The sequence below is a fragment of the Poecilia mexicana genome, unplaced genomic scaffold, assembly GCF_051168715.1.
Source record: "Poecilia mexicana isolate PSO_F unplaced genomic scaffold, ASM5116871v1 scaffold_13, whole genome shotgun sequence".
NCBI classification, from domain to species: Eukaryota; Metazoa; Chordata; class Actinopteri; order Cyprinodontiformes; family Poeciliidae; genus Poecilia; species Poecilia mexicana.
This window is the reverse complement of record NW_028263382.1, coordinates 11,078,458-11,106,312: the sequence shown is the minus strand read 5'-3', so window position 1 is coordinate 11,106,312 and position 27,855 is coordinate 11,078,458. Positions and strand designations below refer to the sequence as shown.

Here is a 27,855-nt window from a genome sequence, read left to right as displayed (position 1 = left end):
TTTATTTTAACAGCATCTCTGTCTTCTGAGGACTGCTTCCAGGAACATACTGAACTCTATCACAAAGCTCAAATAATCTCAGACTAGTTTCCAGTGGCCTGCACAGTCACAAGAGCCAAACCCAACAGAGAACTTTTGTAAAGTTGTGGAACAAAAATCCTTATCACGGATCGCCACAGAAATATGAAGTGACTGTGCGACGGTGTCATGTCAACACTGACCAAAATCTCAGAGCAATGTTTCTGACACCTTGAGGAATGTCCTTCATGAGGAAATTAGGCGGTGATGAAGGCAAGCTGAAGTCCAACTCATTACTGGTAAGGTGTACCTAATAAATTGACCTCTGATTGTAACAGTGACTTTTGCATTAAATGCTGGAAAAGTTGTGGAGATAAACCCAAATCCTGATGTAGATTTGTGTTATCTATGAAGATCCAGGCTGGGATAAGAGGATCACCACCACTCAGCCACAGCAGGACAACTGGGAGAATGGAGCGTAGCAGCTTTATTTCCCCCCACAGAGTCTTTTACAACTTCACAAGAAATTCATAATCATCCAGCGTTGAAAAGAACAGCAGGGACAGATGTGAAGGCATGCATACTGATGGGCTATAGGGGCAATTTTAAAAGTGAGACATGGCCGGAGGGCACGCTGTGCTCTGATCTCCATCCTAGGTACCTCAGAGAGAGATCCGCTAAGGACGACCTGGAGGAGCATTAACTTGTGAACCGCGCCATCTAGCGGCTGTGCGAATCACCTGCAGCGCACAGCATCGGGTGGAGCCACAGGCGCCACCGACAGCTGGGTGGGTGGACTCTTTTTTGTCTGTGTGTGAGAGAGAGAGAGTACTGAACACCTCCATGCGGGTGCCCTTCCTACGGAATCATCTGTCAGTTTCCTGAAAGGGGGAAAAAAAACTAAAGCTGTTTGTTGCTGATTTGAAAGTAAGTGATTGTTAATTATTCTGTTTTCGAATGAAAGAGGAGGAAAAACTCAGCAGCAGCGCGGTTTCATCTGAGCCACGCTCACGCTGCAGTTGTTAATAAGGAAGCAGCGCACATGGACTCCGAAAGGACGGAAGGATCATCCGGCTGATGCAATAAAACTTCAGGGCATCTCAGAGAAGCTCCACTCTCCACATTAGCAGACTTTGAAGTTGCAGAGTGTGGTGTAAATTGTCAAGAAACCTAAGCATCGAGGCAAGTTTAAAGAGGTTTTGTTGATGTTTACACTTTTAAAAAGTGTGAGCACTGCCGGCGGAGGAACATTTCCTTTTATAGGAGCGCGCTTCACAGCTGTAGTTCTGGCGGATGAACTCGCGTGAACCCAAAACACGTATGAATGAACCTTCCTGTTTTCTGGGGCAGGTTTAGAACCTGTTTTCATTTATCTGCAGTAAATCAGAAAGGAATCCAAGTCACTGAGATCAGCCCGTTTTGTTTTCTAAATCAGTTGCGTTACATTGTGAAACTTTATTATTTTTCAGAGACGACCCAATTTGAGACTGAAGCAGACTTTATTTGGGGGCCACTTTCATTCCGTCCATGCTTGGTCATCTTTGAAATCAACACTGGCGTTGTTTATTTAACTAGTGAAAAATGAATTTAAAAGACACAAAAATTTAGCACTTTCGTTTTAATTTGTGTTCAGGCTTGTTGGTCTGGAAATGCATTTTCATTTCCCTGACTGAATTTAATGAACTTAAAATAACCAAACAAAAAGCCTGGATGGCCAAAGGTTTTTACTAGGTTATGATGTGTGTTTGGGCATAGCACGATGTCCACATAAAGAAACTGTAGTTTAGAATGGCAATATGACCTTCATTTAATGTAATAATGATAAAGGATTAATAATTATTTCAGAATCAGTTAGGCAATCATTTTCATGTATTTTATCTGCAGACAATATTTGTTGATTTATTTTACCGTTGGCCTTCCAGAGACTGAATGCACCAAAGTCAACTATGACAGTCAGACTTCAGATCATCATAGCATCCTGACTCTTTGTAAAAGAAAAACAGATTTGAAATTGGAGTAAACAAATTTTTAAATCCAGCATCCGCATCAGTCCCTCTTCCTCCCAACAGAACCCATGCTTATTCTAATACTTGGCTGGAAATATGTCTTTTTACTCAGAGGGAATGAAATGACACATTATTTGTTTTTAAAGTTATAGCTATGATGATTGTGTATTTGCTTCTACAACTTGAGTTTGAAAATGAACACCAATTACTACAACGAAGAAATGAACAAATAACTCAAAGTTCATAGTTTTTGTCATAACAGTTAATTAGCCTTAGCAAGGTTCATAAAATAAATGCAAATACATTCAAGGTAGTAATTAATCCTCCTAATAAGCAGTGTTGCCACCTGACAAGGAACCATAAAATTAATAGTTCTTTTTTAATATATTTTTGGAGCAATGCTACAGGCAGGGTTATTACCAAGAGGTCAGGCACTTATCAAGGATACATGAGGAGATATGAGATAAAGTTTGTGTGTGTGTTATTTTGTGCTGTAGCTTGTCTTGCCTCCTTTAACCTTTTTATTCTGTTGGAAATATATGCTGCAACACAACCCAAAACTGGGGAAACTGGAAAAGGAAAAAAAAAGATGTGTACTTTTGAGTATTTTTTTTTTTATAAAAATGTAAATATTGCTATTTGTATTCAGCTGCCATTGAGTCAATATAGTGTGGAACTACCTTTGAGTGCAGTTGTATATACAAGTCTTCATATTGTTTTCATGCGCTTGTGCACCCAGAGACCGAGATGTTTGTCCGTTCGTATTTAGCTCAAGTTCAGTCATACTGGATAGAAAGCGTGGACATGGAGTCTTGTCATAGATTCTCAGTTGCATTGTTCTAGTTGGCAATCTTTACTCATGAATATGCTTTTGAGCTAAGCCATTCACTTGTAGATATTTAGCTATAGGGTTGTTGACTTGGAAGGATGTAAACCCTCACCCTAGTCTCTAGTCTTTTGCAGCCTTTAAGACGTTTTCTATCAGGTTTTTCTGGAAAATGGAAGGACAACTCCTTCCACCTTCCCATAGACTCTGATCAGCATTAATTCCTCCCAAGATAATGCTTCTCCCACTGTCTTTCAGCATAGTGTCTTGCATAATACTTGCTTGAAAGCCCAAACCTTCAGTTGTGGAGTTCCATATATGTTGTGTGCCCCACATAGCTTGTGCGGTAGTGAAAACCTAACTTTGGCTTTTTTCCAACAATTAGTTTATTTGTGCCACTCTCTTAATGCATGATGATGATTGTTTCTGTCAATATGTTCTCTCATTAAAGCTTGGGAACTTTGCAGCTCCTCTAGTTACCATGGGGTATGGAGTTACATTCCTGCCAAAAACTCGAAAGAATGCATTAAACAATTCCAACAGTGCATATATTAACCGAGAAAGCATATGGCTCTGATTATGGCCACATTTATTAACTAAGAGGGTGTTTAGCTATGACTTCAGTAGCCACATTTTCATTCACAGATGGTGTATCAGAGAAAAAGGGGCCTAAAGACGAGTACATGCCACACTTCTCAGATTTGTGTTTGTGAAAGCATTAAAACGTTTCAACTTCACATTATGCATCAGCTTGTGTTGGTCTGTCTCATAAAGTGCCAATAAACTGCTTTGAAGTTTGTGGTTTTAATGTTGCAAAACTTGATAGACTAGGTGCTAGACGAATACAAGGCACTGTAAAGTGTAAAGATGTGAGCATGTTGGTAATTAGCTTGAAACCTTTGGAAGAAATTTTGAAGTAGTTATGGTATGTCAACATTGCATCATCAAGCTGAGGACCAGTGAGCAGGCACTGTGTGTACACTTCCAGTCCACTCACATCCACTTTATATTCAAAAACTTCTGTCTGAAACCAATGTTTACATGAGGAGAATCTAATCAAATGAGTAATTACTTTGTAATTTATGCATTACTTAGCTGATCTGCTTTTAGAAGTTGTCTTTGAGGCCTAACTGTGACTGTCGATATAAAAGTCATTTGAAGGAGTAAATGTATTGTGCCTGCAGGCAAACATTAAAGACCATGGGACCAAATGCCTTCCCAAATTCATGCACATGCCGATATGAGTCATCAGCACAGAGATTGGCTGAGATGAGGGCAGGGCCCCATCCTTCCCACCCGCCTTTTTTAGCTCAGCTAAGACACGCCACATCATGTTCATTCTGCTGCGTATCTCTGTTGTTAATTCGGAACCACTGACTCATTGCAACACTTCTTTTTTTTATTTTTTATTCCTGGACAGAGATGTGGCTAATGAGCTCAATCACCAGCAGCATATAAGGAAACATTCCTGCTAGCCAATTTTAGCTCCAGGAGAAGGAAATGCTTATAGTTTTCAGATTTCTTTTTTCCATTTGATTTTTTTTTTCTAGTGTCTATATTTCGTTATTTGGTTTAGTTTGTTTTGGCAACTGCATATGGGTCAGTATAACAGTTTACTACGACCGGGGCATGCACCTTAAAATTGTTTGGCTTTGTCTGAGGTTTGTTCACTGCTTGAAATATTAAGGCAACAATATAACACCACTATTTTTTTTATTGCAAATATTACAATTTCATCCCGAGAAATTGTAAATTGCATATTTTTAGGCAAAAATACTATGGTAAAGTTACCACAGTATCTTTACTGAAGCTTATCATACTAGGAGCATTTCAGACCGGCCTATTTTTAGTCAAATCCCAGTCTATAAATGTTGTATAAGAGAGATAAACAGATATAAAACTTTGGAACAATATTGATATCCTAAGGTAATATTGCTGCTATGGCCAATGACCATTTCATTACCCTTTAAAAACCTTAAAAAACAACCATGTTACTGCTTTTCTGCTTCAGTTAAATTTCCACAGTCCTGCACTGCATTACTCTGTCACTTGAGCAAACAAATACCACAACCAACTTTTTGCCCCCTCCAAAAATGATGGAAATAAACTTCGGTTGTTAATATCCATCTTATTTATCAGGCAGATATTCGTATATTAAAAATCACTAGTACTTGCCGATACTGATGTTGGTGCCGATATATCATGCGTTTCTTGTATACAGGCATGTTATTCTCTCTGCTTTGTTCTAAACCTTCAAAATCGAACAATACCCTTTCAAGAAGAAAAAAAACAACATAAAAATGTTAAGGTATGTTTTGCCAATACCTCTTTTAGACCACATTAACATAACATTTAAAATCTCCCCAGGATTTGTTTGATGAAAGTTTCTAGATGTTGCTGCTATAACAAAAACAAACAGTCCTATTAGGTTGTCTCTATCTACATTTGAACTTGAAATGGACTCAGAAGAGGAAGGGGGGTTTATTGGTGTCAAAACAGCTGCCTCTGAGGCCATGTGATATATCACTGTTCTATTTGTACACCAAATACCTGAATGGTTTGTACACAAATTGGCATCTGTGTCACATGTCAAGCCCTTGAGTGTAAATATGTCATCTAAAGCTGGTGGTAAGGCGATGTGCCATCTGGACAATCAAGCTTGGGAGCATTGTGAGCTCATAGGCATCAGTGAAAGTCAGGAACCTGTGTTGATCTTGTTGTAAAACAGAAGTGAGTACTCTTTTTTTATCATTTCAATTGCAGATGTATTGTTTTTGCGGAAGCTTGAAGCGATGACTGCAGTGTCACAATTGCTTAGCAGTTTCTGTTGATCAGACATTGTCCCCTTCCATTTGAGTTCTTTTCAGTAGCAGAATATTGTACATGTTGGCTCCCTTAATAATTGATATTTTACAAGAAAACTACAATAAAGCTGTGGGCTCGAACAAATTTGAAAGAAGCAAATTTAGCTTTCTGGAGGAACGGAGCATAATTGGATGTAACTGAATGTGGAGCATATTTTACAATAAGAGATATTCAAATAGTTAGTTCACCCATATTTTGGGTGGTTTGAATGAGGTGTGGTTTTTGAATGAGGTGTGTTCAATAACCAAAAAACTTCCCTAGACATTTTCAGATTAAATGCTGCATCTGTTGCATTAAGCCTGATTGGATGTTGTAAATTATCACCATAAACTGATGAGCCTCTTTCCTGGAACGCCCACAGACGGTAAAAAGATGTGATCCTAAGGTCATGCTTTTCTGCACTGAGCATGGACGCAGTGCCTTGTGAAATCTTTGCACTCTTTCCACATTTTGTCGTGTCGTGTCACAACCACAAACTTCAATGCATTTCACCAGGAATTTATATAAAGGATCAGCACAAATGAGTTCACGACTGGGGAGTGGAAGAGAAACGATAAAGGGTTTAAATGTTTGTTTTACAAATAAGATTCTGAGAAGTGGCACACACATTCACTATGAGCACTCCCACAATTTTCTGTAATTGAAAAGTCATGCCTTTTCAGTAGGGATGGACTTAAAGAGTCCGATATGTACTTAAAGATTTATCACGGTACTTTTTGTTACCACTTTGAAAACAACATAAGTGACAATAAGAACTATTGTTTTGGACCAGATCAGAGTGTCTCCTTCCACATGCTTGCTATGTTCCACGTTTTTAGTGGCAAATACAAATAAATACAACTACATGCTATACTTTCAAGCATTTTTTGGTCAAAAAACTTCAATAACTTTCCGTTCACTTGACATCCATTCACTACGTTTTGATCTGTCATAAAAAGTTCCAATGAAAATGGAATGCTTCTGAGGTTTGAATACGTTTTGTAAGTCATAAGCATTGAATATAAGCCTATTGTAATAATCAATCGCATAGTAAATTAAAATGAGCTCGATAAATTCTAATGGTATTTTTTGAAGAGCAAATTTGTTTATGGACTTCATAATTTATGGTTTCTGTTATTTGTGTTTTTTTTTTCTTTTGTTTTGTTTTTTGTTTTTCATTTTATTTGTGGTTTGTGGTGGCGTGTTTTATTTTGGATATTTAAAATATATTTAGTTCCATTGTGAAGTGTTCTTTACAAAGTCAAAGTTATTGGTCTTTGAAAGGGCAAACTTGCATTATTACGCCGTTACCAATATGTCACTTGAAAATGGTCTGAAAACAACATTTCTCGCAATAATTTCTGCGACAATTGATCATCTTCTGCGACAATTGATCATCCAGATATTGATATTGTGAAAGGCTTAACTGAACACCTTGTGTTTACAGATGTGTCATAATCCCATCACCATTCCTGTCTTGTTCTGTCCACAGGTATCTTTGTGTCCCTTTGGCACTAACAGAGATGATTCTGGCTAAATTACAAGGCATTGGGAAGCAGCTCCTGAGGGTGAAGGTTGTGGACTGCAGCTTAGACGAAACCCGGCTGGCCCGATGCCTCAGGACCTTTGACCTGGTGGCCCTGGGCGTTGGGAGCACATTGGGTGCCGGTGTTTATGTGCTCGCTGGTGCCGTAGCTCGTGAAACCTCTGGACCTGGCATCGTCCTCTCATTTCTCATTGCTGCGCTAGCTTCCGTGCTAGCCGGTCTGTGCTATGCCGAGTTTGGAGCCCGTGTCCCGAAAACCGGCTCAGCTTACCTGTACTGCTATGTGACGGTGGGAGAACTGGGGGCTTATATTACGGGCTGGAACCTCATTCTCTCCTATGTCATTGGTGAGATCACTTAAAAAAACAGGAAAGGGAAAGACCTGGCTGCTAATCTCTGTGATTTGTGAATTACCTGAAGATTTCTCTGTGCAGGAACTTCAAGTGTGGCGAGGGCTTGGAGCGCCACCTTCGATGAGCTCACCGGAAAGCACATTGAGCAATTTTGCAAACAATACATGAAAATTAATGTACAGTGGCTGGCAGAGTATCCGGACATATTTGCTGTCTTCATCATACTCTCTCTGACAGGTTAGACACAATAATGTCTTTCCATGACTCTGGTACAGAGTGGTTCCTTTTAGAAAAATAAGGAATTTGATTTTTCATTCATGGATCAGAATAAGAAAGACAACTTAGTCTAGAACATCAATTGTATTTCTATATTTTTTATTTTTATATATATGTTCTACCGTCTAAAGGTTGTGCCCATCCATCCATTTATTCATCACTCCCTCCTTCCATTTGTCCATCCCTCCTTTAATTATCCATCCACCTAGGGCTACAACCTAAAAATATTTTACGAATCGATTATTTTATTCTGACGATTAATTGCATAAAAAATTGTTGCATTCTGCAGATTTCTCTTTCAACTTCTTACAGCTTTAGCATAATTACTTCTCTGGGTGTGTTATTCTTTCAGCAAATTGCTTTTTTTGAGTCTGTATACTCCAGTTGACAGTTAATCATTTACTAAATTAGTTGACGATTATTCCATTAAACGATTAGTCACGATTAATCTGATTAATTGTTTCAGTTTCGCATCCATCCATCACCCCTTCTTTTTCTTTTTTCTTTTCTTCCTATCTTTTATTTATTTATTTTTTTACGTAAACAATGTGCTTAAAAATTACAACGTTTCTTCCCTCCACCCCCACTGTTTCTGTCATATATCCTATCATATTTTTTTTTCCTTTTCAACTTTTCACAGCGTTGCTTGCTTTTGGAGTCAAAGAATCGGCCATGGTGAATAAAGTATTCACTTGCGTCAATGTGCTTGTCCTGCTGTTTGTGATCGTCTCTGGACTGGTTAAAGGAGACCTAAAAAACTGGAATCTGAACCCTGAAGAGATCCTCAACGCCACTGGAAACGCCACCCATAAGTAGGTTCACTGAAGATCAATGTGTTATGATTACCAATGCTAATTATTTTCATAAAGTAAATAAGTGCTTTCTGTTCTTACTTCCAGTACCTCATTACCCCACCCTGACACTCTTGGTGCAGGTGGCTTCATGCCGTTTGGGTGGTCAGGGATCCTCTCTGGTGCTGCCACCTGTTTTTATGCCTTTGTGGGGTTTGACTGCATTGCCACTACAGGTGACGGCAAATGCATTAACACGGGTAGTACACACAAAACTCTTGTTACCTGACATATCGTTTTTTGTTTGTTTCCCCCTCAGGAGAGGAAGTGAAGAACCCCCAGAGGGCCATTCCCATCGGCATCGTGGCCTCTCTCCTCATCTGTTTTGTGGCTTACTTCGGCGTTTCGGCGGCTCTCACTGTTATGATGCCGTACTACATGCTGGACAAGGACAGCCCTCTTCCAGTGGCCTTTAAGTATGTAGGCTGGGAGGGAGCCACTTATGCAGTAGCCATTGGCTCTTTATGTGCTCTGTCGACCAGGTAAGTGGGTCTCCTACTGCCTCTCAGCATGAGAAGCCACAGAGGGCGCGTAATTGTTCAGCAGGAATCTTTAGGAAATGAATAATTCATTTCAGCTAGTGAATTCTTTTACATAACGCTTTACTCGCTGGTAGCCGACGAGCTGCAGTTAAAGAACAGTAGGTCGGAAAGACTGGGGTGTATGAGGCAGGTGACACATTGGAAAGATTGTCTTAGAAACATTTTGTCTGCTTTTGGTACAATATATACATGCAAATGTAAAATCATTTAGATTCTGAAATTAAATGATGATCCTTTAGTATTTAGGGTGCTTAATTTCTGGAAAAATATGGAATTCAACTATTTTGAGTGTGTGGATAAATATAGAAAAAGAAAATGGTATGAACCTTTGTTTCCTTCTGTTTTCATTCTTTGTTTTATTTCTTTCTTTGCTTTTTGGATCCTTTCCTTGTTTCTTTCTCTACTTTCTTTCTGTCCTTTTCTGATTGTTTCTGAGTTTTATGTTACCTCTAAAATCTCTCGATTGAATATTAATGTCTAGCTTTAAACAATTAGTTCCCACATTTATTCAAGAATAGCAGTACCCCATGTGGAGACGCAGAAAGCCCTGCACGGAGGCGTAGGGAGAATATAAAATACTTCAAAAACAACTGGAGTTGCTCAAGAACCATAAAAAAATAACTGAAATGCATGTTTTGCTCTTATTAAAGTAACTGCATAGACCATAGTTGGGTAGATCCAAATTTACACCACACTCGGGAATTTTGCAAAAGTTCCAGTGGTGCATATTTTACATTTACAGGATATACTGGCAGAAAACTAACAAAAAATTTAGTCAACCATAAAGATACAACAATCAATTTTTGATAGCTCTTTAAGTCACAGATAAGCATACAGTAAAATGTTAATAAAATTATTCCGTTGTGACAAACACCTAATATACATATAGATATCTGAGCTGTGTGTGTGTGTTTTCCTTGACATTGCATGCTCTTTTCTCCCTCCCTGCACCTACCAGCTTGCTGGGCTCCATGTTCCCAATGCCAAGAGTGATCTGGGCCATGGCGGAGGATGGCCTGCTCTTCAAATGTTTGGCTAAAATCAGCACGCGAACCAAAACCCCGCTAACAGCTACAGTAACCTCCGGCATGGTCGCAGGTGAGCTCACACCCTAAACTCGCTAACTGGCAGAATGCTGCGTGAGGCGTGGCGAGGCAGGCCCCTCAACACCTAACATGCAAACGCAGCACAAAGGCGGCAAACTTTAGCTGACGCAGCAGCTGTTCCGTTGGGCTGACAATGTTTGAGGACTCGTGTGGAACCACAGCTACGTTCTAAAGTCTCCTCCTCCTCCTCCCTTCATCCATGACATAGCCTCCTTGGCTCCATGTTTCCGCTGCCACGCATTATCTTTGCTATGGCTCGTGACGGGGTGATTTTCTCGTTTCTGGCTCGTGTCAGCGAGAGGAAGACGCCCATCGTCTCCACCTTGGTGGCAGGGCTGATGTCTGGTAGGTGGCTGAGATAAAGACAAAGTCAACAGTGCCCCCATGTGGAAGGAGGAGGAAGGGGGGAAAAAACGAATCACACATAGTTGTAAATAGTTTTGATCTTTACAGTAATAGATTGGCAGTTTCCTCCTTTATTTTTTTAGACTTTATTTTAATTAAAATACTCTGTCATTAATATTGAATCTAATTCTGCTGTGTATTCTTGTTCAAGTCACTCTGCTGATGTGTATTTTGTCCTCTGTGCCCCGCAGCTGTGATGGCTTTCCTGTTTGAGCTAAAGGACCTGGTGGATCTCATGTCTATTGGCACTTTACTGGCCTATACTCTGGTTGCTGCCTGTGTGTTGGTACTCAGGTAATTGTTTTTTCTCCCCAAATAACCAAGAAATATGCAATACTTAGAAGTTTAGATCTGACATGAGAATAAATGAATTCTTAGATTCATTTATTTAAAGAATTACCTCTAAATTCTCAAACTTTAGCACATACTTAAAGCTAGATGGTTTAAAGTATTTTCTCCTACTTCTTGATTTTCTCCTAGTTCTCTGACCTGCTCCCTCCATCTCAGCATGTATTTATAATTTTAAACCTACTAGATTATAACACAATCTACAATGAGCTAAATTTTGTATTCGTGCACCCAGTTCTTGCTTTTAAGAGATATAACATTTGTTTATTGTTAAGTGATTTCACCTCATCTTTAAGTCCCGCCTCCCCATCCTTAGTGACTTGTCTGCTCTCTGTTCGCCTGTCACGCGAAGGTACCAGCCTGAGCAGCCGAGTACGGCCTATGAGATGGCCAACACCCAGGAGGAGCCGGAGTCTTGCAGCGAAGGGAACTCTGACGTCTTTCCTCAACCAGAAGATACGATCAGCATCAAGAATCTCCTGTCCCCCTCCAACCCCGAACCCTCTCCTCTGTCTGGTCGTACCGTCAAAATCTGCACCAGCATAATTGGTGAGCCTCGCACGAGGATGAAAGTGAACATTTCATGTTGAACTGGCCCGGAGCGTGACGAGGTCTCCTTTTTTTTTTTTTTTCTCTCCACCAGGTGTTATGGTGTGTGTTTTCAGTGCTGTTGCTGCTCAACAAACTCTGGCCCCCTGGGCTGTGGCTCTGATGAGTGTTAGCATGGCGGTTTGTGTCCTTCTCACCTTTGTTATATACAGGCAGCCTCAGAGCAAAGCCAAGCTGGCCTTTAAGGTGAGTTTGAACTTTAAACCTTTTGCTAATTTTTTTTGTTCCTTTTAACTTTTTCACTATCTGGGATGTTACCACCACAAACATCTGTGTATTTTTTGGGGATATTTTATGCGGTAGACCAACGCAAAACAGCACCACAGCAGTATGTTATTGAAGTGAAGCAGAGGTAAACATGGATTTACCTCTGCTCTTCGAACTCAGTGCTCTCAACTGTTTTCATAAGCAATCCGATTAGTAAGCCATCCAGGGTTCATGCTGATAGTACCACTATTTCTCACACATTCCCCAAATTTGTGATAATGGAGTAGCAAGAGCAACGTCAGGTTTGAAATAAACCTATAAGAAGTCTCAATTATTGTTTTACAATTTCTTTTGGAGACTTGGCAAACAAAATAAGGAGTTCTTTTCAGTTCAGGGTGTTGATTTGTAAACTACTCACATTGCATTCAGTTGTATGGATTAGAGCATAGGATTATAGTGAAGGTCATATTTGTACAGGTGTGGTTGCAGCTCGTGCACAAAGTTTTTGGCCTGGCTCCTGTCTTGGTGATCAGATCCAGGTCTTCATTTGTCTTGATTGGTCTTCCAATCTTTAGCTCGACTGTCAACATGTATTACTTTATATCAGCTGAGAAAATGGCTCTCTGAAAGTGGTCCGCTTCCCTCTGACGGCCTTTCTTGCTTTTCATCTCTTATCACTGATATTTTGAGGTGGGCAGCTGCTTTGAAGAGCACATAACATCTGCTTGTTTAGAAAACTTTGGCAAATGTCAAATATTTATTGAGCTTTAACCCTGGAGCTGCAATACCCACTAGTACCACTACAGGAAGATTTTTTTTTGTATAAACTCCCTTTCAGTGATGAGCGTGAACCCAACTAAATGGCGGTTTTTGACCAAACTAAATCAGTCAGACTAAGGTTTTTCTTAAATATTTTATTTATGCTTTAATTAACCAGTGGTGACATATAGAAACCTAACCGTGAAATCTTTTTCTTTTTACTCTTCTCACTTCTTTTGCTGAATTTCCTTCTAGATACATGAAGTCATTCATTCCACTTATCTCGATAGATTTCAGAACTATGTTTTTGTGAAGGAGTTTTTTAAGCCTTTTGAAATGGATTCTCTCTCCACAGGTTCCCTTGGTGCCCTTCGTTCCCATCACCAGCATGTTTGTCAATGTCTACCTGATGATGCAGCTCAATAAAGGAACCTGGGTGCGCTTTAGCATTTGGATGCTGATAGGTACTGTGTCTCAAGAGTGGAACATTTTCTGCCAGCTTTTCTAAATATAGTCTGACCTCTCTGACTTGATATTCTTCCACTACTGCAGGTATCTTTATCTACTTCGTCTATGGCTTTCGGAACAGCGCAGAGGCGACCAGGTCTGATGCCTGCTCAATAAAAGGAGAGCCAATGACCAGAGAGAAGGAGGCCTTGAACACGTCAAACTGCACTCGAGACGGTGACGACTGATGAGGAGATGAGCGCTTACACACTTTGAGATTTTCTGAAACGGCTGCACAGAAAACATTGCAGATCCGTGCATGCATGCATGCATCTTTGAATGTCTGTTTTTAAAGTTTGCTATCTCCGAATTGACGACATGCCAAAACAACAATCACATTTTCAGTGATATATTTGTTGTGCAGAATTAACTGTGGCTCACAGACTCAGAGCCTAATGTTTTAATATCTGTTGTTTACTGTGAATTACAGAGATTAATAATAGAGCTGACAATTACCCACTCAGTTTCCTGCCGGAACACCTAACCCATATGTTAGGTGTTAGGTGCATTGAAAAAAAATGTACTTATGTTACTGAAAAAATAGTTGCTTTATGCATTATGCTGCCTTCAATGAGCTGCTCAAATTAGAGCAATATTTGACTCATTGCTCTAATCACAAATTAGAGCAATGCGTCAACGTATTGCAAATTAGCCGATCAATGACACAAGTTTGTTGGGTATAAAGATGAGTGTTGTTTTTATGAGTGGAAATTGCACATTTTATCTGAAACCTGCAAAGCTGCTAGTATGGAGTTTTTGTCAGATACTTGAGATGGTGCCTTTTTCCCAAAGAAATGTCACAACTTCAAAGGTGATATCCTTTAAACATTTGATACTTGTTATGAGATGAAAATGCAGTTAATTGTCTGTGTATAAAGTATCCTCTGGAGTATGAAAATCCGGTTTTAAGGAATATGGAGAGTTTTATTTTTGGACCATTTTTACATTTTTGTTCATATGCATTTAAACAGGAAGAACAGTTTTAATATTGTGGTCAAGTTTTGTTTGAGTGGCCAAAACTAGCTTAATTTGCTCTTCTCAAACTCACTGTGGCAGCTGCAACAGGTGTCTTTTTAAAGAATTTTCGTCCCAAGTGCAGGTCCGAGCCATTCGAGCCATTTGCCCAGAAATCAATGCTGAACGATTTCTGGGCAAATGGCCGGAACAGTAGCTTTAAAGTTGCTCCTTATGTTTCATCAGTAATGCGTGGTTAACATTACCACTGTGACTGTGTTGCATTTAAGTCACTCACCAGACGTCTGGTATTCCAGACGTCGTCTTACCATTTCTTCACAAGAGCAGCAACTATCTTGACCTTTCAAGTATTTTGCAGGCCACTCTTACATGTCTAAAGATGCGTCTTACAGTCACAATCTTTAGTAAACTTGCATATTTCTCCTGTTAACTGTGCTTTCGTGTGGAACATGCCAGCATGTTGATTGAGTTTTGATGTGACTTGTTGTTAATTTGGGAAAATATCTGATTTAGAAGAATCTTGCATTCGAAGGTTTATTCTCCTGTTTTATAAACTTAGTACTCTGCTTTGATTATCATAAAATTGAATGATCTGTGTTTCAACTGCATTCTTGTCTCCCCCCATCAACAGCTGTCTGTTGTACACCATATAGAACTGGTGATAAGATAAAGACAGACTCAAAGCTACAAGAGCCAAAAGAGTCTCTTGTCTTTCGTGGTGACCTTCATTGCAAATTATTTTAAACACTTTTATTGTTTGTGAATATTCAGATTGTTAGCTCAGCAAAATAATCTGGAACAATTTTGCTCATCTCCTCTGCTTTTAAAAAACTCAGTTTGTTATACAATTCACTGATGATGACAATGAAAGCTACTGTGACTGTGTGAAGATCCACCAGGCAGCTCAAACGTGAATGTTACATGTCAAAGTGGCAACTAGGTGAAATGTGTGCATTAGAAAATTTCCATTTTAAATTTCTACCATGGATTTACCTATAAACTTGAATATGACTTGCATTAATATGGGGTTCTACTTATCTTCCGTTAACTTGTGTGCTGGACTTGAATTCAGTTCTGGTAAATTTCTATGGTTCCATGCCAGGACACTGCTCTATTTATTAACATGGTGTGTTGATCTTTGTCACAGTGTCAGTGTGCTGGCTTTCATGTAAGATAACAAACAATGTACATAAAATGTAACTATGCTCAGATTTTGTTGAACAGTCAGTGTGGTTGTGCTTCATGTTTTAATCCATGTTGTAAATACCAATAACAATGTAAGGGAATATGCCAAATTTACTCAAGCTTGGTTGGCTTGTACAGATTTTCTTTTACCTTCCAAATGAAGCATTTACCATGCAAACTATGCTACAGTGTTCAAATGCGATGTGACAAATTGGACAGTTTTCCGGGTGCTCGTTAATATTCATTAACCTGCTTTTTTATTATTTTTTTTGCAGCATTCTGGTAAATATCTACAGTCCAAATTAGTATTTGAGATGCTGTTTTCTTTGTCCACCATCTGTTTATGGATTTATTTGGTTCTGTAAATAAATCATGGTGAATGTTAAAACCTAAATTTGCCCTTGTTATTTCTATTTATTTATTTATTTTACATGGTATCAGATCTTCTAATTACTGAAATTGAAAAAAAAATACAGTTGAAATTAAGTTCAGCTTTCATTATTGTGATGTGACGGTTAAATCTGTTGAAATGTTTCTTAGGTGTCACGTCTCTGTACTTTATGCTCTTAAGGAGTCTGTTTTCCTAATTTATTGAAAGGGTCTTAATCATTAGGTCTTCAGGCTTTCTGAAGACCTTTGTTGAAAAGACTTTCACTCATTCTTAGTGACGTTCCTCAGCATTTCAAATGAATATTGTTTATTAAGCCAGCTTCCCCCACTTTCCTACAAAAGGCTGCAAAAGTCGAGACATGACCTTGTTTGTTATGTCACAAGAGATAACTTTGCAGCCCCTGAACTTTTTCACCTTTTGCCTGGTTACAACCACAAACATCAATGTACCTGTATTTTTGAAAAGATAGATCAGTGGAGAGTGACATAATTGGGAAGTGGTAAAGAAAAATGTTTTTGAGGTCTTTTATTGATAAAATTCTGAACAGTGTGTAGGACAGACGTGTCTCAGAAATGCGTCCTCACAGCATGATTCTGCCACCACCATGTTTCACCAGGCGCTGTGCAAAATTGTGCTGACAGCATTTTACGGTTAGACCCAAAACTAAGTTTGGTCTCACCACCAGTCTGTTATTTATTCAGGAGGTCATTTTGTTCAAAATTGATTTCTTCTTTTGACTCTTTATTTTTTGCAAATGTAAATCTACAGATTTGTAGAGTTCATGACTGCATTAAGATATACCCAGTGTTTTTTTTTTTTTGTTTTTTTTTTTTTACTGCTCCGTGATTTACTTCTGAGCAGCACTTCATCTTGTGTCTGTGAAGTTATTGGGTGTAATTGCTGCTTCAGACCGGCAGGTGGCAACCGGAACCCATCTCAGCGTCACCTCTCGTCTTCTCACCTCCTCCCTATTTTCCAGCAATCCTGCAGACTGATTCCTCTTCATCTCGCCTTAACACCCGATGCTTCGCTTCTCCTCCGTCCTGTCTTCGCCTTGGAGCCCTTCAGAAGAGGACTTGCAGAATCCAGCCGGTAAGCGTTTTCATTCCTCCTGAAGGACAGCAGGTGAGTCCTGCCTGTCCCCGTCTCACTCGCAGGTTCGGGAATAAATGAGATTGATGAAGGCTGCTGCATCTGCTGGGATGCTGCGAGTGAGCCTGTTGGTTCTGGTGTCTGTAATAACGGTGTGAGCTGTGGTTAATTGTTTTTTTTTTTTTTTTTTTTTTTTTTTTTGGAGTGGCAGCTTGATTATAGTCAGCCAGGAATAATATCTCCTTCCTGTAGGTGTGCTTACCTTTATTCTGTCTGATCCTGAATTATCCATATCCCGTTTTTCATCTGTAATATATGCATTTGCAATATCCCTCCTTCCTTTTTCTTTTTGGATGATGAATATAGATGTATTATATTTAGAAAAGGAATGACTGGAGATGAGTAAAACTAAGATGACAGACCCAGCTGGTTCACAGTTAGTCCAGATGTGACAGTCACAGAAAAGAAGGAATACAGTCTACCTTTCAGGCCTAAAAGATAGCTTATGTTACATTTTTATTTTATTTTTATGTTACACAGCAAACCATCTGCACACCTAATGCTGCAGACTTCAAGTGGGTACACAAAGAAATCAGGACCACTCAGGCATTAAAAATTGGAGGGAGAATGGTGCCTCCATTTCCATCCATCCTCAATATTTCATGAGAATCCTGCACAAACCATCCAGTGAAGCCACGTACACTAAACGAGGGTCTTGATCTCTGTTTTGCTTCAGGATGACAACTCCTGATGTAGAGGAAGCCTCAGTTTCACAGAAGACTGCAAGTTATTGCAGTCCACAGTCAAAACAAGTGTACAGATTTCATCACAGCGAAGGTCCTTCCTGGTTGTCAGGAGGCAGGTGGTTGGGTGATTCGCTGGGTGATGGGGGATGGTGAGGGAGAAATATGCTCAGGGAAGCGTGTTGTTAGGACTGGCAGAAATTTCCTAATTATCCCTTGTGCTATAATTATCAGGTTGCCTGAGGTGCTTGAGGAGCACAGCAACAGCAGGAAAACAAGGAAGAACCGGCTGCACGTGCTAGCATTAATGTTCCGTACAGCTATAACTGTCCAGCAAAGCATCAGTGTGTTCCCTAAGGAACTGCACTTTATTTGGAATACATCATATGCACTTTACTTGAGTCCTTACATTTTATGATGCTTTATTCTTTCACTTCACCACATCTGAGAGGAAAATATGTTCCTCTTTTCTCTGAGAAAATAGAATATTTCTTCTCAAATACTGTCTGAAGAACTTTTGTGTACAGCACAAATAGTGACTTGAAAGTATTAAAAAAATGTTTTCATGTTACATCTATATACAGTGAAAAATGTATTTCATTGAGATTTCACATGGTGGTCATATGCAAAGTAGAGTAGAATTGTGGAATTAGAAAGAAATTCCACAAGGAAGTGGAACTTGTTTTTTCCAAGTTATATGTGTCTGAACAGCCTGAATCAATACTTGCTTTGGTTATGTTTTTGGTCGTTACCAAAACAAAAGGTAAATCTCTGGCCCAGTTTCAACTCGTTTGTAGCCTCTAAGAGGTTTTCTTCCAGGATTCAGATACATTTTATTTTGTTTTTTTCCCCATTGACTCTGAACAGCTTCATTATCTGCTTAAGAAAAACATCCCTACAGCATTGTGCAGCCAACACAATTGTTTAGTGTAAAATTATGTGTTCAGGGTCACATGCAGTGTCAATTAGAGTAGAGTTTTACAAAGGGAAAAAAGGTTAGATTGTGACAAACTTTAAACTTTTAATTGTTTTCTTACTATGATGTCTTTCTAATTTTTATTGTTTCATATAAGCTAGATTTGCTGACTTAAAGTTCTCCTATCAACAAATTCTCCTACTCAGGCTGAAGAGGTCTGGATTATAAGCTTTTCATTGTTTTCTTTTTATTTGAAAAAAAAAAACTGTGAAAGCACAGGTGTTGTTTTTTTTAAACTTTACAGTTATGTCGTAATTGGTCTGTCACATAAAATCTAGATAAATTGCCTAGACATTTCTGAGTGACAAAAAACAAGTTAAAGGACATAAATGGATTTGCAAAATACTATAAATAATAATTCGACGTTGGACATGTTCCGTCTAGTAAAAGAAGCAGCTTATTTTTCTTAAAAGTGTGAACAGAATCAAGTTTATCTCTTCAATTACTGTAACGCTGTACTCATGTTTTTCTAACTCAAACTGTTGAGAATTTTGATTCAATAAATCTTCAAAATAAATGCACCATATCATATCTATCATCACTGCTCTGATAAATACTGATGGCCTGGACTGTCTGTGCATTGGTTTGACTTTGTGCTGGATTGATTTCAAGCTGGAATTCAATTTAAGGCATGGGAAAGCAATCAAGACCACAGCAGAAACAAGCTTTTTTACCGATCTACAGCTACTTTCTTGAAAATGATCTCGTGTCGGGCGTCCCTGGATGTCTGTTGCCGTAAGGGAGGTGTAAGCTTTATTTGGTGTGAAGAAATTTTATGTGAGCTGGCTCGATACAGACTGTTGGGATTGATCCGCACAATGAAAATTTAAGAACCACAAAGAGAATCGTAGATAAAAGGCTGCAGAGATGAGCAAAGCAGTCTCGTGCACGTCTTAGAGTTTCTTTGCATTTTACAGGCTTTCAACAGAAAGCTCAGGAGAAGCTAACACAAGGTTGTTTTTTAGACATAACACAGCAGCCATCCAGCTATTGTCTAGCTAATATGTCAAAGGGTTTTCTATCGCTTTTACTTTTTAGTGATCTTGACACAAAAAGATACAACTATAAATTGTTGATGTTTTGTGGCATGTTAATGATGAACTCACTTGATACAATCAAAACTTTAGATTGTCCACTTCTTTTTGAACAGGTATGTGTGCCTTACACTGACTGGCACATTTATCTGTAAAAATGTGTGGGAAAAAAGAGATAAAATAAATTCATAATTTATTGGAAGAGCAAAATTTCGCATGTACAGCACAGTTCTCACATGACATGTATGTAGCCCATGTTCTCATTTGTGGTTATAATATTGCAATAATCATAGTGACTTAATAATACCATTATTCAATATCACACTATGTTACACAGCTTGTCTGCACTGCAGTAAATTCAGTCAACTCAGGCGAAAATGATGGTAAGACCTGCTATGAAATGAATGTCAGGAATAAATGATGTTTTATTTCCAATGAGTCAGTTGATCCGTATATATTAAAAATTAATAAAATAAAACCAAATGGGGACTACTGAAAAAGTAAAATACCTGGGTATGTTCCAGCAGAATACTGTAAATTACAGCCCCATGATGACAATACACGTACACTATATGCACTTCAAATGTGACAGTAATTCCATGACATGACAGAATTTCATTTTTCTTACATTTAGACCAACATAATATATGTTTTCCTATATGCCAACATTCATAGCAACAGGCAAGATGGGTGACAGTATGACAGCAGTTTAAGAAAGCTAAAAATATGTCCAAAGCTCACAGCAAAGTGTTTTCAGGTCACCAAGTCTCCTGTAGGCCTGTAGCATTTTTCACACAATTATCTGGGTTGCTGATAAGTGTGGCTGCTCCTGTATTTCAAAGTCTCCGTCATTCCTGGAAATGTTCAACCTATAATCCACCTGAGAGACCCAAAAGCAGAAATCACTTCATACTTTGATTTCATTAAAACCTCTTGCGTTGCTGTACGAGACCTGATCGGCAGGAACAGGAAGTGCGCGTATGAAGGAATCTGATATGTGATTCATCGGTTTGTGTACAGCACAGGGCTTTGCTCAGTCAGCTTGTCTCGTGTGTCTGCAAGTGCAAAGTAACTGATGGAAATCTCTGCAGCTCGTCTTAACCTAAGTAACCATAAGCGAATAGAACTAAACTGGTAAACTAAATTCATCTTTTGCAGGTACATGTTTTCCTTCTTGTTGTAGACATACGTCAAGCCTTCACTAGAATGTTTTTATTTCTAGGGACAGAAATGGGGAGTATACCATGAAGCAGAGCAGTATTCAGTACTTTATCTTTTTGCTAACATTTTGGCGTGTGCGAAAAAGACATTTACTGAAGTTCTGTCTGTGCCCAGAGCAGATTAATCCAGCCTTTGTTTAACCCTTTGTAGGTTCACATTTTTGTGAGGGAAAAAAAACCCCTCTGATCATTATAATGAGACTTGGCAACAGGACAGTTTTATTAAATGTCCAGTTAGATTTTATGAGCTAAATGAACTTGTAAAACAGCAGCGGATAAATTATTAGATTTGGCGATGAGAGCTTAATGCAGGTGGATTTGTGGGAACGGCTGAGATCAGAGGGACTTTCAAGGCTCTTTTACTGCACAGGAATCCAGTCAGGAAATCCTCTGCAGACATCCTTTATTATTAATTTTTTTTTGCCTGAAAAGATGAAGGGAAATAATGCAGGAAAGTTGTGCCCCTGATTTCCTCCACTTTGCAGAATTGAGCTGCTGCAAAACTTCCTACAGCAGAGATATTTGAGAAACCTGACTGGCACATATGAGCTCGTATGGGTCAAAATGATCCTAGTGAATATTTTGGAGCTATTTTACTGTATTGTGATTATGTAGGAAGTATACACAGTAAAAATGCCGGTGCTGAATTAACACCCACAGTGTTAATTTTAACACCAACAAAGTGTGTATATGTGTCCAAGTCAGCTGGTGTTAAAGTAACACTTTTGAAAGTGTTAAAAAATTGACACCTATTTTTTTGTTAAATTAACACCAGACATTGTTAATATTCAACAATAGCGAGTGTCACATTAACATTACAACGGTGTTAGTGTTAAAATATAATGTTAAAAGTAACACCAGTGTAGTGTTGATCACAAAACATAATGTGGTGTTAAAAAGGTAAATAATTGACCCCACAAGGTGTCAATATCAACCAAATCCAGTAGAAAAATATTCAAAACAATACACAGAAATGGAAAGTTTACCTTTTATTAAACCCATTTCAATACTACAGACCTTCAATGCACAGCTTATACAAAACAGCAGTGGGGCACAACATATGTTCTTTCATCAGCTGAAAACTGCCTGTCATAAATCTGATAATATATCAGATCAAAGACACAAATAACAGCAAACACATCATCTCTATTCTGAAAGCATTCAGATGATCATCGGTCTCAACTCTATCTGTACCAATATTGTCCACATAAACAGAATCTATGGCTTTCATCAAGTGCTACTTGAACCCAGAATGTGTAAAAACAGATGAACAACTATGTTCCCCACATTTCAAATGCAATTTGTGCCATGGATACAAAGAATGACTAAATTTCAAATGCTGAAAAAGATTAGAAGAATTTCTGTGCTGAACCTTACAAATGTAACATATTGGTATATTTAAGTGTTGTTAATTCTCACTCTGATTTCCTTGACTCTGGGGCTCTCCTTTGTTGTTGTCACATCAATCCCATAAACTGTTGTTTGGATGAATGTGTAGAGGTTGAGGAGGGCTGCATCGTAGGACATGGCAAACACAAAGTGCGCCTTAAACAGTTCATCGAAGGCAGCCACTGCAGTCTGTGCCACACAAGGAATGGGCTTCTGATCCAGGATGATGTAGAACTTCTGAATAGTGCTCTTCTGTTCTCCAACGCAGAGGAGGAACGGCTGTGTAGATCCAACTTTGCCAAGGAATGTCGCCATGCTTGTCCCCACCTAAGATTGAGAAACACATTAGAAAAAATGGTTTTAGTCCCCTCACAAGCAACAAATTAAGAACGCTTTCCACCTTCCTTTAACTGTGAACATGCCACAAAAGGGGATGTGACTTGCAAGAAAACTGTTGTGAGCTTAAGTGAAAAGATTGCTTCTAATGGACTCATACAATTCTTTGTGCCATTATGTTCCCACAACCAATTTTGTCATGAAATTAACTCTGATCCCTCCCTCCCACTCCAAAATAGCTATAAATTTATAATAAAAATAAACAAATAATGACTTTACATTATACCGTTTATAAAACGGAGATCAATTTACTTTAAGTGAAGCACAATTCATGTCAAAAACATACCTTCATAAACTTCACAACACGATCAGCTGCCTCAGTTGCACTAATTTTTACATGTTTCTTCCCTTTGGCGGTTGGAGGCAAGAGATGAACCAGCAGGAGAATGGCTGCCACGTCTCTATCCCATTCTGATAAAATCATAACACAAGCCATGTTTAGAATTACCGTATGAAAATGCACACTGTTGAACATGTTTATTATGCATTATGGTATCAATACATACCATAATCACTTGATTCCTCCTGAGCAGACAGAAGGTCATCCAGGTGAACACTCTGTCGAAGGCTTTTGCTGACAGTGATGACCTTCGGTTTGTAGAATGTTGGCCATCTTGCAATGAACTTCCCTGAGATGTCTTCTCCAAAGAGCATGATGAAGTCCTGCTCAATCTAGCAGAAGAAAAAATACTATCAAAACCCAATTCAAAAGTTCAGTTAATCAAATCTGAGACTTTCTCACCAAGCCTGGTGTATCCAAGAATCTTGGGAAGTGATCCAAGATGAGTGATGGCTGGTCCAGATCATGTAGCATGTTCTGTCTATGCTTAAATGTTGCCTTCATTTTCTCCTTAACAGCGTCCTGGTCTGACGCATGCTTCATTATGGACATTGCTTCTTTACATCCATCACCAAACAGCTGTTCAGATGTGGAGGTCTCCCTGAGTTTTCGGGCCACCTTGATGAGCAGACCTGGAGCTCCCCTTGAAGTCACTTGCAGTGCTACGCTGAACTGTTTTCAATCGATAGGCCAGGTAGCCCTGTCCACTTTGAGGATCGTAGAAATGCTCCTATCACAGAACAGAAAACACAAAATGTCGATTACAAAAGGACAATTACACACTCAAACATAACAAGGTTAAATTCTGGCCCCCAATCAGCAGGCTGAGGTTTATTGGTACATACCCATGACTTTCGATCATATCCGCCACTAAAATATTGACAAGTTTCCTTCTTGTTGGATCAGAGAGACTTTTGGTCTTGTTGTATTCTTTTAATACATCTTCTCCCCCTGGTTTTTGGTGCAGAGCTACATAGACAATCTGCAACAGATTTCACATGTCATCCTGCTATGAATTTTAAAATGGATCATCATTCCATTTCCCACCTTGACACAACTTACATCTTTTGCCATCTTACTGTCAGGTGGTCCTTCAGCCAGTCGTCTTCTCTGTGCTCTGGTGTTCTCTGTGATCACTGTAGAAGATGAGCTTGAGCTTGGAGATTCAACTGACGAGGCTGACCCATCTTCAGAACTGAAGGAAGCGTCTGTTACCTCACTCTCGTCAACGACGCCCACTGTATAAAGTTTAGAAGACTCATTAGTAAACAACTTAAAATGAACTTTTGATTTATATGTTTTTAAAATGCATTAGAAGGAACACTTGTTTTAATGCTTTTAAATCTTACCAAAGTGCTTAGTGACTACTTTGAAAGATACTGTAGCAGACCTCAGGAGTTCATCAAAAATATCAGCATCCACATCAACTCCAGAAGAGTCCTTCAGGTCTACACAGATTTCACTTGCCAAATTGAATTTAGCATGAACTGGAAGGAAACAAAAATACTCATCTTAACATGCTAATTTATAGCATATGGTTAGAACTGGTAAGGGCCAATTACAATCATAAATAGAAAATATTTCAAATAATATTTTCAGACAATGGTTGAAATTGTACATCTTTAATGTTGCCCATATTGTTTACCGAAATTTGACATAACCATTTTTATGAAAATAATTAATAAGCATTCGGGACATGATTTGAGAAAACTACCTTAAGCTTACTTCATTTAATGGCAGCTGCCACAACAACATAATTAGTACTCAACTTACCCTCTTGCATGAATTTCAAGTAATCATAGCAGTCATCTGTCACTGGAACCCGAACCCATTTTTGGACTGTCTGATACTCCACTTGAACCAGCATTTCTGCATAACAAAAAAAAAAGGACACGGTCCAAGTTTTGACACCTTACAGATATTTTAAACCAACCCTTTATTACTTCCACTATCACTTTGAACACGTTAGCTCTGTCCGCTATATAGAATTAGCTAGTGTTGAGCTAGCTCCCTAGCGGCTAACCGTAACGTGGCTTTTTACACTCTTGCTTTGCTACTGCTATAGTCTACGGAGCCCTCAAGGGGACACGGGGATCTTTTTCCGCTCTCTTTTGCGTTCCCTCTCAAAAGTTTAGCTTTACCCTTACCTAGCAACACTTTATTGCTCGACGTAACGAACAACTTCGCGAGGGAATAAAAAAAAATCCCCACATCCTCTCGGAGGCTAGCAGTTTGCAATGTTAGCTTTTTTAATGCACACATCGCCAATATTTCAAATAATACCGCTTATTTATGGTTTAAAATGACAACTATAACTTACCAAATATAAGAGAATTCAAATTTACCGTTCGCCGAGATTTGGCAAAACGGCGGGACCTTGAATTTGATTAATTTTCCATGCAAAATGGGTTAAATATAGTGCATTTGTTTAAGTCACAAAGTAAAAAGCACATTTCCAACGAAACAATAGTCATGTATGGATATTTAACTTACCTTTAATGTGCGAAAAGAAGCCGTACCGATCGAGTGACTGGTGGCGAGACGACAGAAAGTAGAAGTACTCTGCAGCCGTTACGCGGAGGCGGGGCTTAAGCAACACCAACCAATTAACACTGCAATTTAACAACGCAAATATGACGGAAGTTACACTGGCAGTGTTATTTTAAAGCTGTGTGATGTTAAAACAACACTCACACTCTTTATTTAACACTACACCTGAGATTTTAACACTGGCATTTTTACTGTGTAGAAATCTAGATATACGCATGGGGGAAGAGGCTCAAATTTAAAATTTATCTTGTATATGTTTTGCTTCAAAACTACTTAAAGACACATTCTTACAAGATTTACCTCCGACCTCACTCCGTCTTGTTACGTCACTCATGCTTTTGTTTCTGTGTCCTTCAACCCTGAGGGAGAGTCTGGGCTGTTTTGCATTGGAGTTTAGTCTTTAATATGTAGTAAACAATCTATTAAACGTCAGTGAATCTCCAGCCCACTGAAAATAATGAAGTAAAGGTTTACCAGCTCTCACTCATGTTACTGCTGTGATATATGTGAATGTGCTCAGCTGTTACTAAAGCTATAACCATGACCATGCTGCGGTCAGTGGGATTATGGCCAAGACACAGTTGTCTTCCATGGTTGGAACACCATATAAGCATCAATCATGTACATTCTGTCAGTATATTAATACTGTACAACTGTGATATGTTAAATTCAAATACTCCCACAGCTGGACAGGGATCCTCAGCAGCCGTTTCAAACAATATCTCCGTACAAATCGGGGCTTTAAATGCACAAAGTGCAGAGCAGCTGAAAGTCTGTTCAGGGACATATAGCAATTGAAAAATGACCAAATATCAGAATATCACATCTGGGGTGGACCAAAGCTCCAGCTTCTCATGAACAGCAGGAATGGGACGCCCACTGAGTGAAAACCAAAATACCGGATTCCAGTTGGAGACGGACAAATCAGGCGTTTCATAGGATAATATGGATTTATTACAACTGGTCACATTATCATTATATTTAACATTATGATCACTGCATACTTTTCAGATATGCAGCCCCATTTCTACACTTTCTCTCTAAGCTAAGAAAAGAACAAAAAAGCATTTGCATTACTGAACAGATTCCTAGTTGCTATGCAAAATTTATTGTAGAAAATCCCAAATAATATGGCAAAATAACAAACCTTTCAGTGACCTTTTGAAGGATTCATCCACCCAAGTTAGTGCTTCCAAAAACCAATAGCAGTGCTGCACAGCTCGAACATGGCTTGCTGTCCCTTTAATTGCAGAAGAGCCCTGAAAATGTGGACCCTTTCACAGTAAATGCAGCCATCAACGGAGCTAAGAGCCTCCTGTTCTGCCTGCAGCACAGCATGCAACTCTTATTCACTTCTGAGAAGACAACACAGTTTCTTTCATGTCAAACAGTGACGAGCCACGGTCGATGTAAGTTCTGTCGCTCTTTGTTGCATTTATAAGTGCGCGCAACAACAAAAAATCTGAAATTAGAATTGAAAATGCAGCACAAAGTAAGAGCTGCCACATAATGCATTATTTATGACAATATCGATACAACTGATGGGTAAACAGATAAGTTAAAGATTATATGGTGTATTCCTCGTTTTGTTTTCCTCTCTGTTAATGTTACTCAACATTGCAAAAAACAGGGCAGATATTAAGCCATTCCTTGATTGTGTGGTTCAAAAATATAATTTGATCATCTCTTTGTTCCTCTCCCTCCAGTCATCAATATTAATAATGTTGTTAAATCCTTCTTTTAGGGCATTGTGAGGACTAGTGAGGTCTGTCCTAGTTTCCGCTTTTATTTACAATCATATTTATACAGGGCATCTGAAGCTTCATGAGCTTCTGTCTCCTGTTATCTATGTCACACATAGACCTGGGCAAGTTGCATTAAGTGTTGATTCATACTACATGACTTACACTTCAGGTTAGCTTGCTTACAAACAAGTTTTCTAAAAACTATAAATCCTGATTTATAGTTATCTGTGGGTCCTGCAAGAACCACTGATATTTTATTCATGTTCACATTAAAATCTGACATTTACTGATACTGAGTCCTGCTATGATGCCTCTTTAAAGTTAAATAAAAAAACTAATTTTGATGAGCAGTCAAAAAGCATAATTTTGCATTAACTAATTAATAAATGGATAGTAAAAGGTGCAATATTTAAGCTGAATGGAGTTAAAACTATGCCACCTGAGTTTCGAGTGGAATATATATGTACAGATGAAGTGCTTTGTTTCATCCTAAATGCAAAATATATATTTATATATATTGTAGAGTTTTGGCTTAATTACTTCCCTGAAAGTCTGACTTTCCTTGAGTCCGTATACTCCAGTTAACGATTAATCAATTACTAAATTTGTTGACGAT

General features: G+C 38.8%; 1 protein-coding gene and 1 pseudogene across 2 annotated transcripts; one reads left to right on the top strand and one right to left on the bottom strand.

The window, feature by feature from the left end:
* Nucleotides 1-816: 816 nt before the first annotated feature.
* Nucleotides 817-15,757, top strand: LOC106914519 (high affinity cationic amino acid transporter 1-like). The gene is made up of 12 exons (XM_014981362.2): nt 817-945; nt 7,187-7,587; nt 7,675-7,830; nt 8,510-8,681; nt 8,769-8,896; nt 8,980-9,202; nt 10,221-10,360; nt 10,965-11,067; nt 11,474-11,670; nt 11,765-11,916; nt 13,052-13,160; nt 13,249-15,757. Exons 2-12 carry the CDS (start codon nt 7,218-7,220, stop codon nt 13,389-13,391), a joined length of 1,893 nt encoding a protein of 630 aa, XP_014836848.1. The 5' UTR covers nt 817-945; nt 7,187-7,217; the 3' UTR covers nt 13,392-15,757.
* Nucleotides 15,758-22,106: 6,349 nt separating this feature from the next.
* LOC148155761 (uncharacterized) lies at nt 22,107-23,806 on the bottom strand (annotated as a pseudogene). Its single transcript, XR_015765139.1, has 5 exons — nt 23,786-23,806; nt 23,347-23,674; nt 23,120-23,276; nt 22,891-23,015; nt 22,107-22,535 (listed from the first exon to the last, which is right to left on the bottom strand). The product of XR_015765139.1 is annotated as an uncharacterized LOC148155761 (transcript).
* Nucleotides 23,807-27,855: the final 4,049 nt, after the last annotated feature.

Bases quoted from the DNA above. Each gene is read 5' to 3' on its own strand.
- LOC106914519 (XM_014981362.2), top strand. From the start codon at position 7,218: ATGATTCTGGCTAAATTACAAGGCATTGGGAAGCAGCTCCTGAGGGTG. The intron at 8,682-8,768 runs GTAGGTTCACTG...TCTTACTTCCAG, and splicing joins ACTGGAAACGCCACCCATAA to TACCTCATTACCCCACCCTG. The intron at 9,203-10,220 runs GTAAGTGGGTCT...TGCACCTACCAG, and splicing joins TTATGTGCTCTGTCGACCAG to CTTGCTGGGCTCCATGTTCC.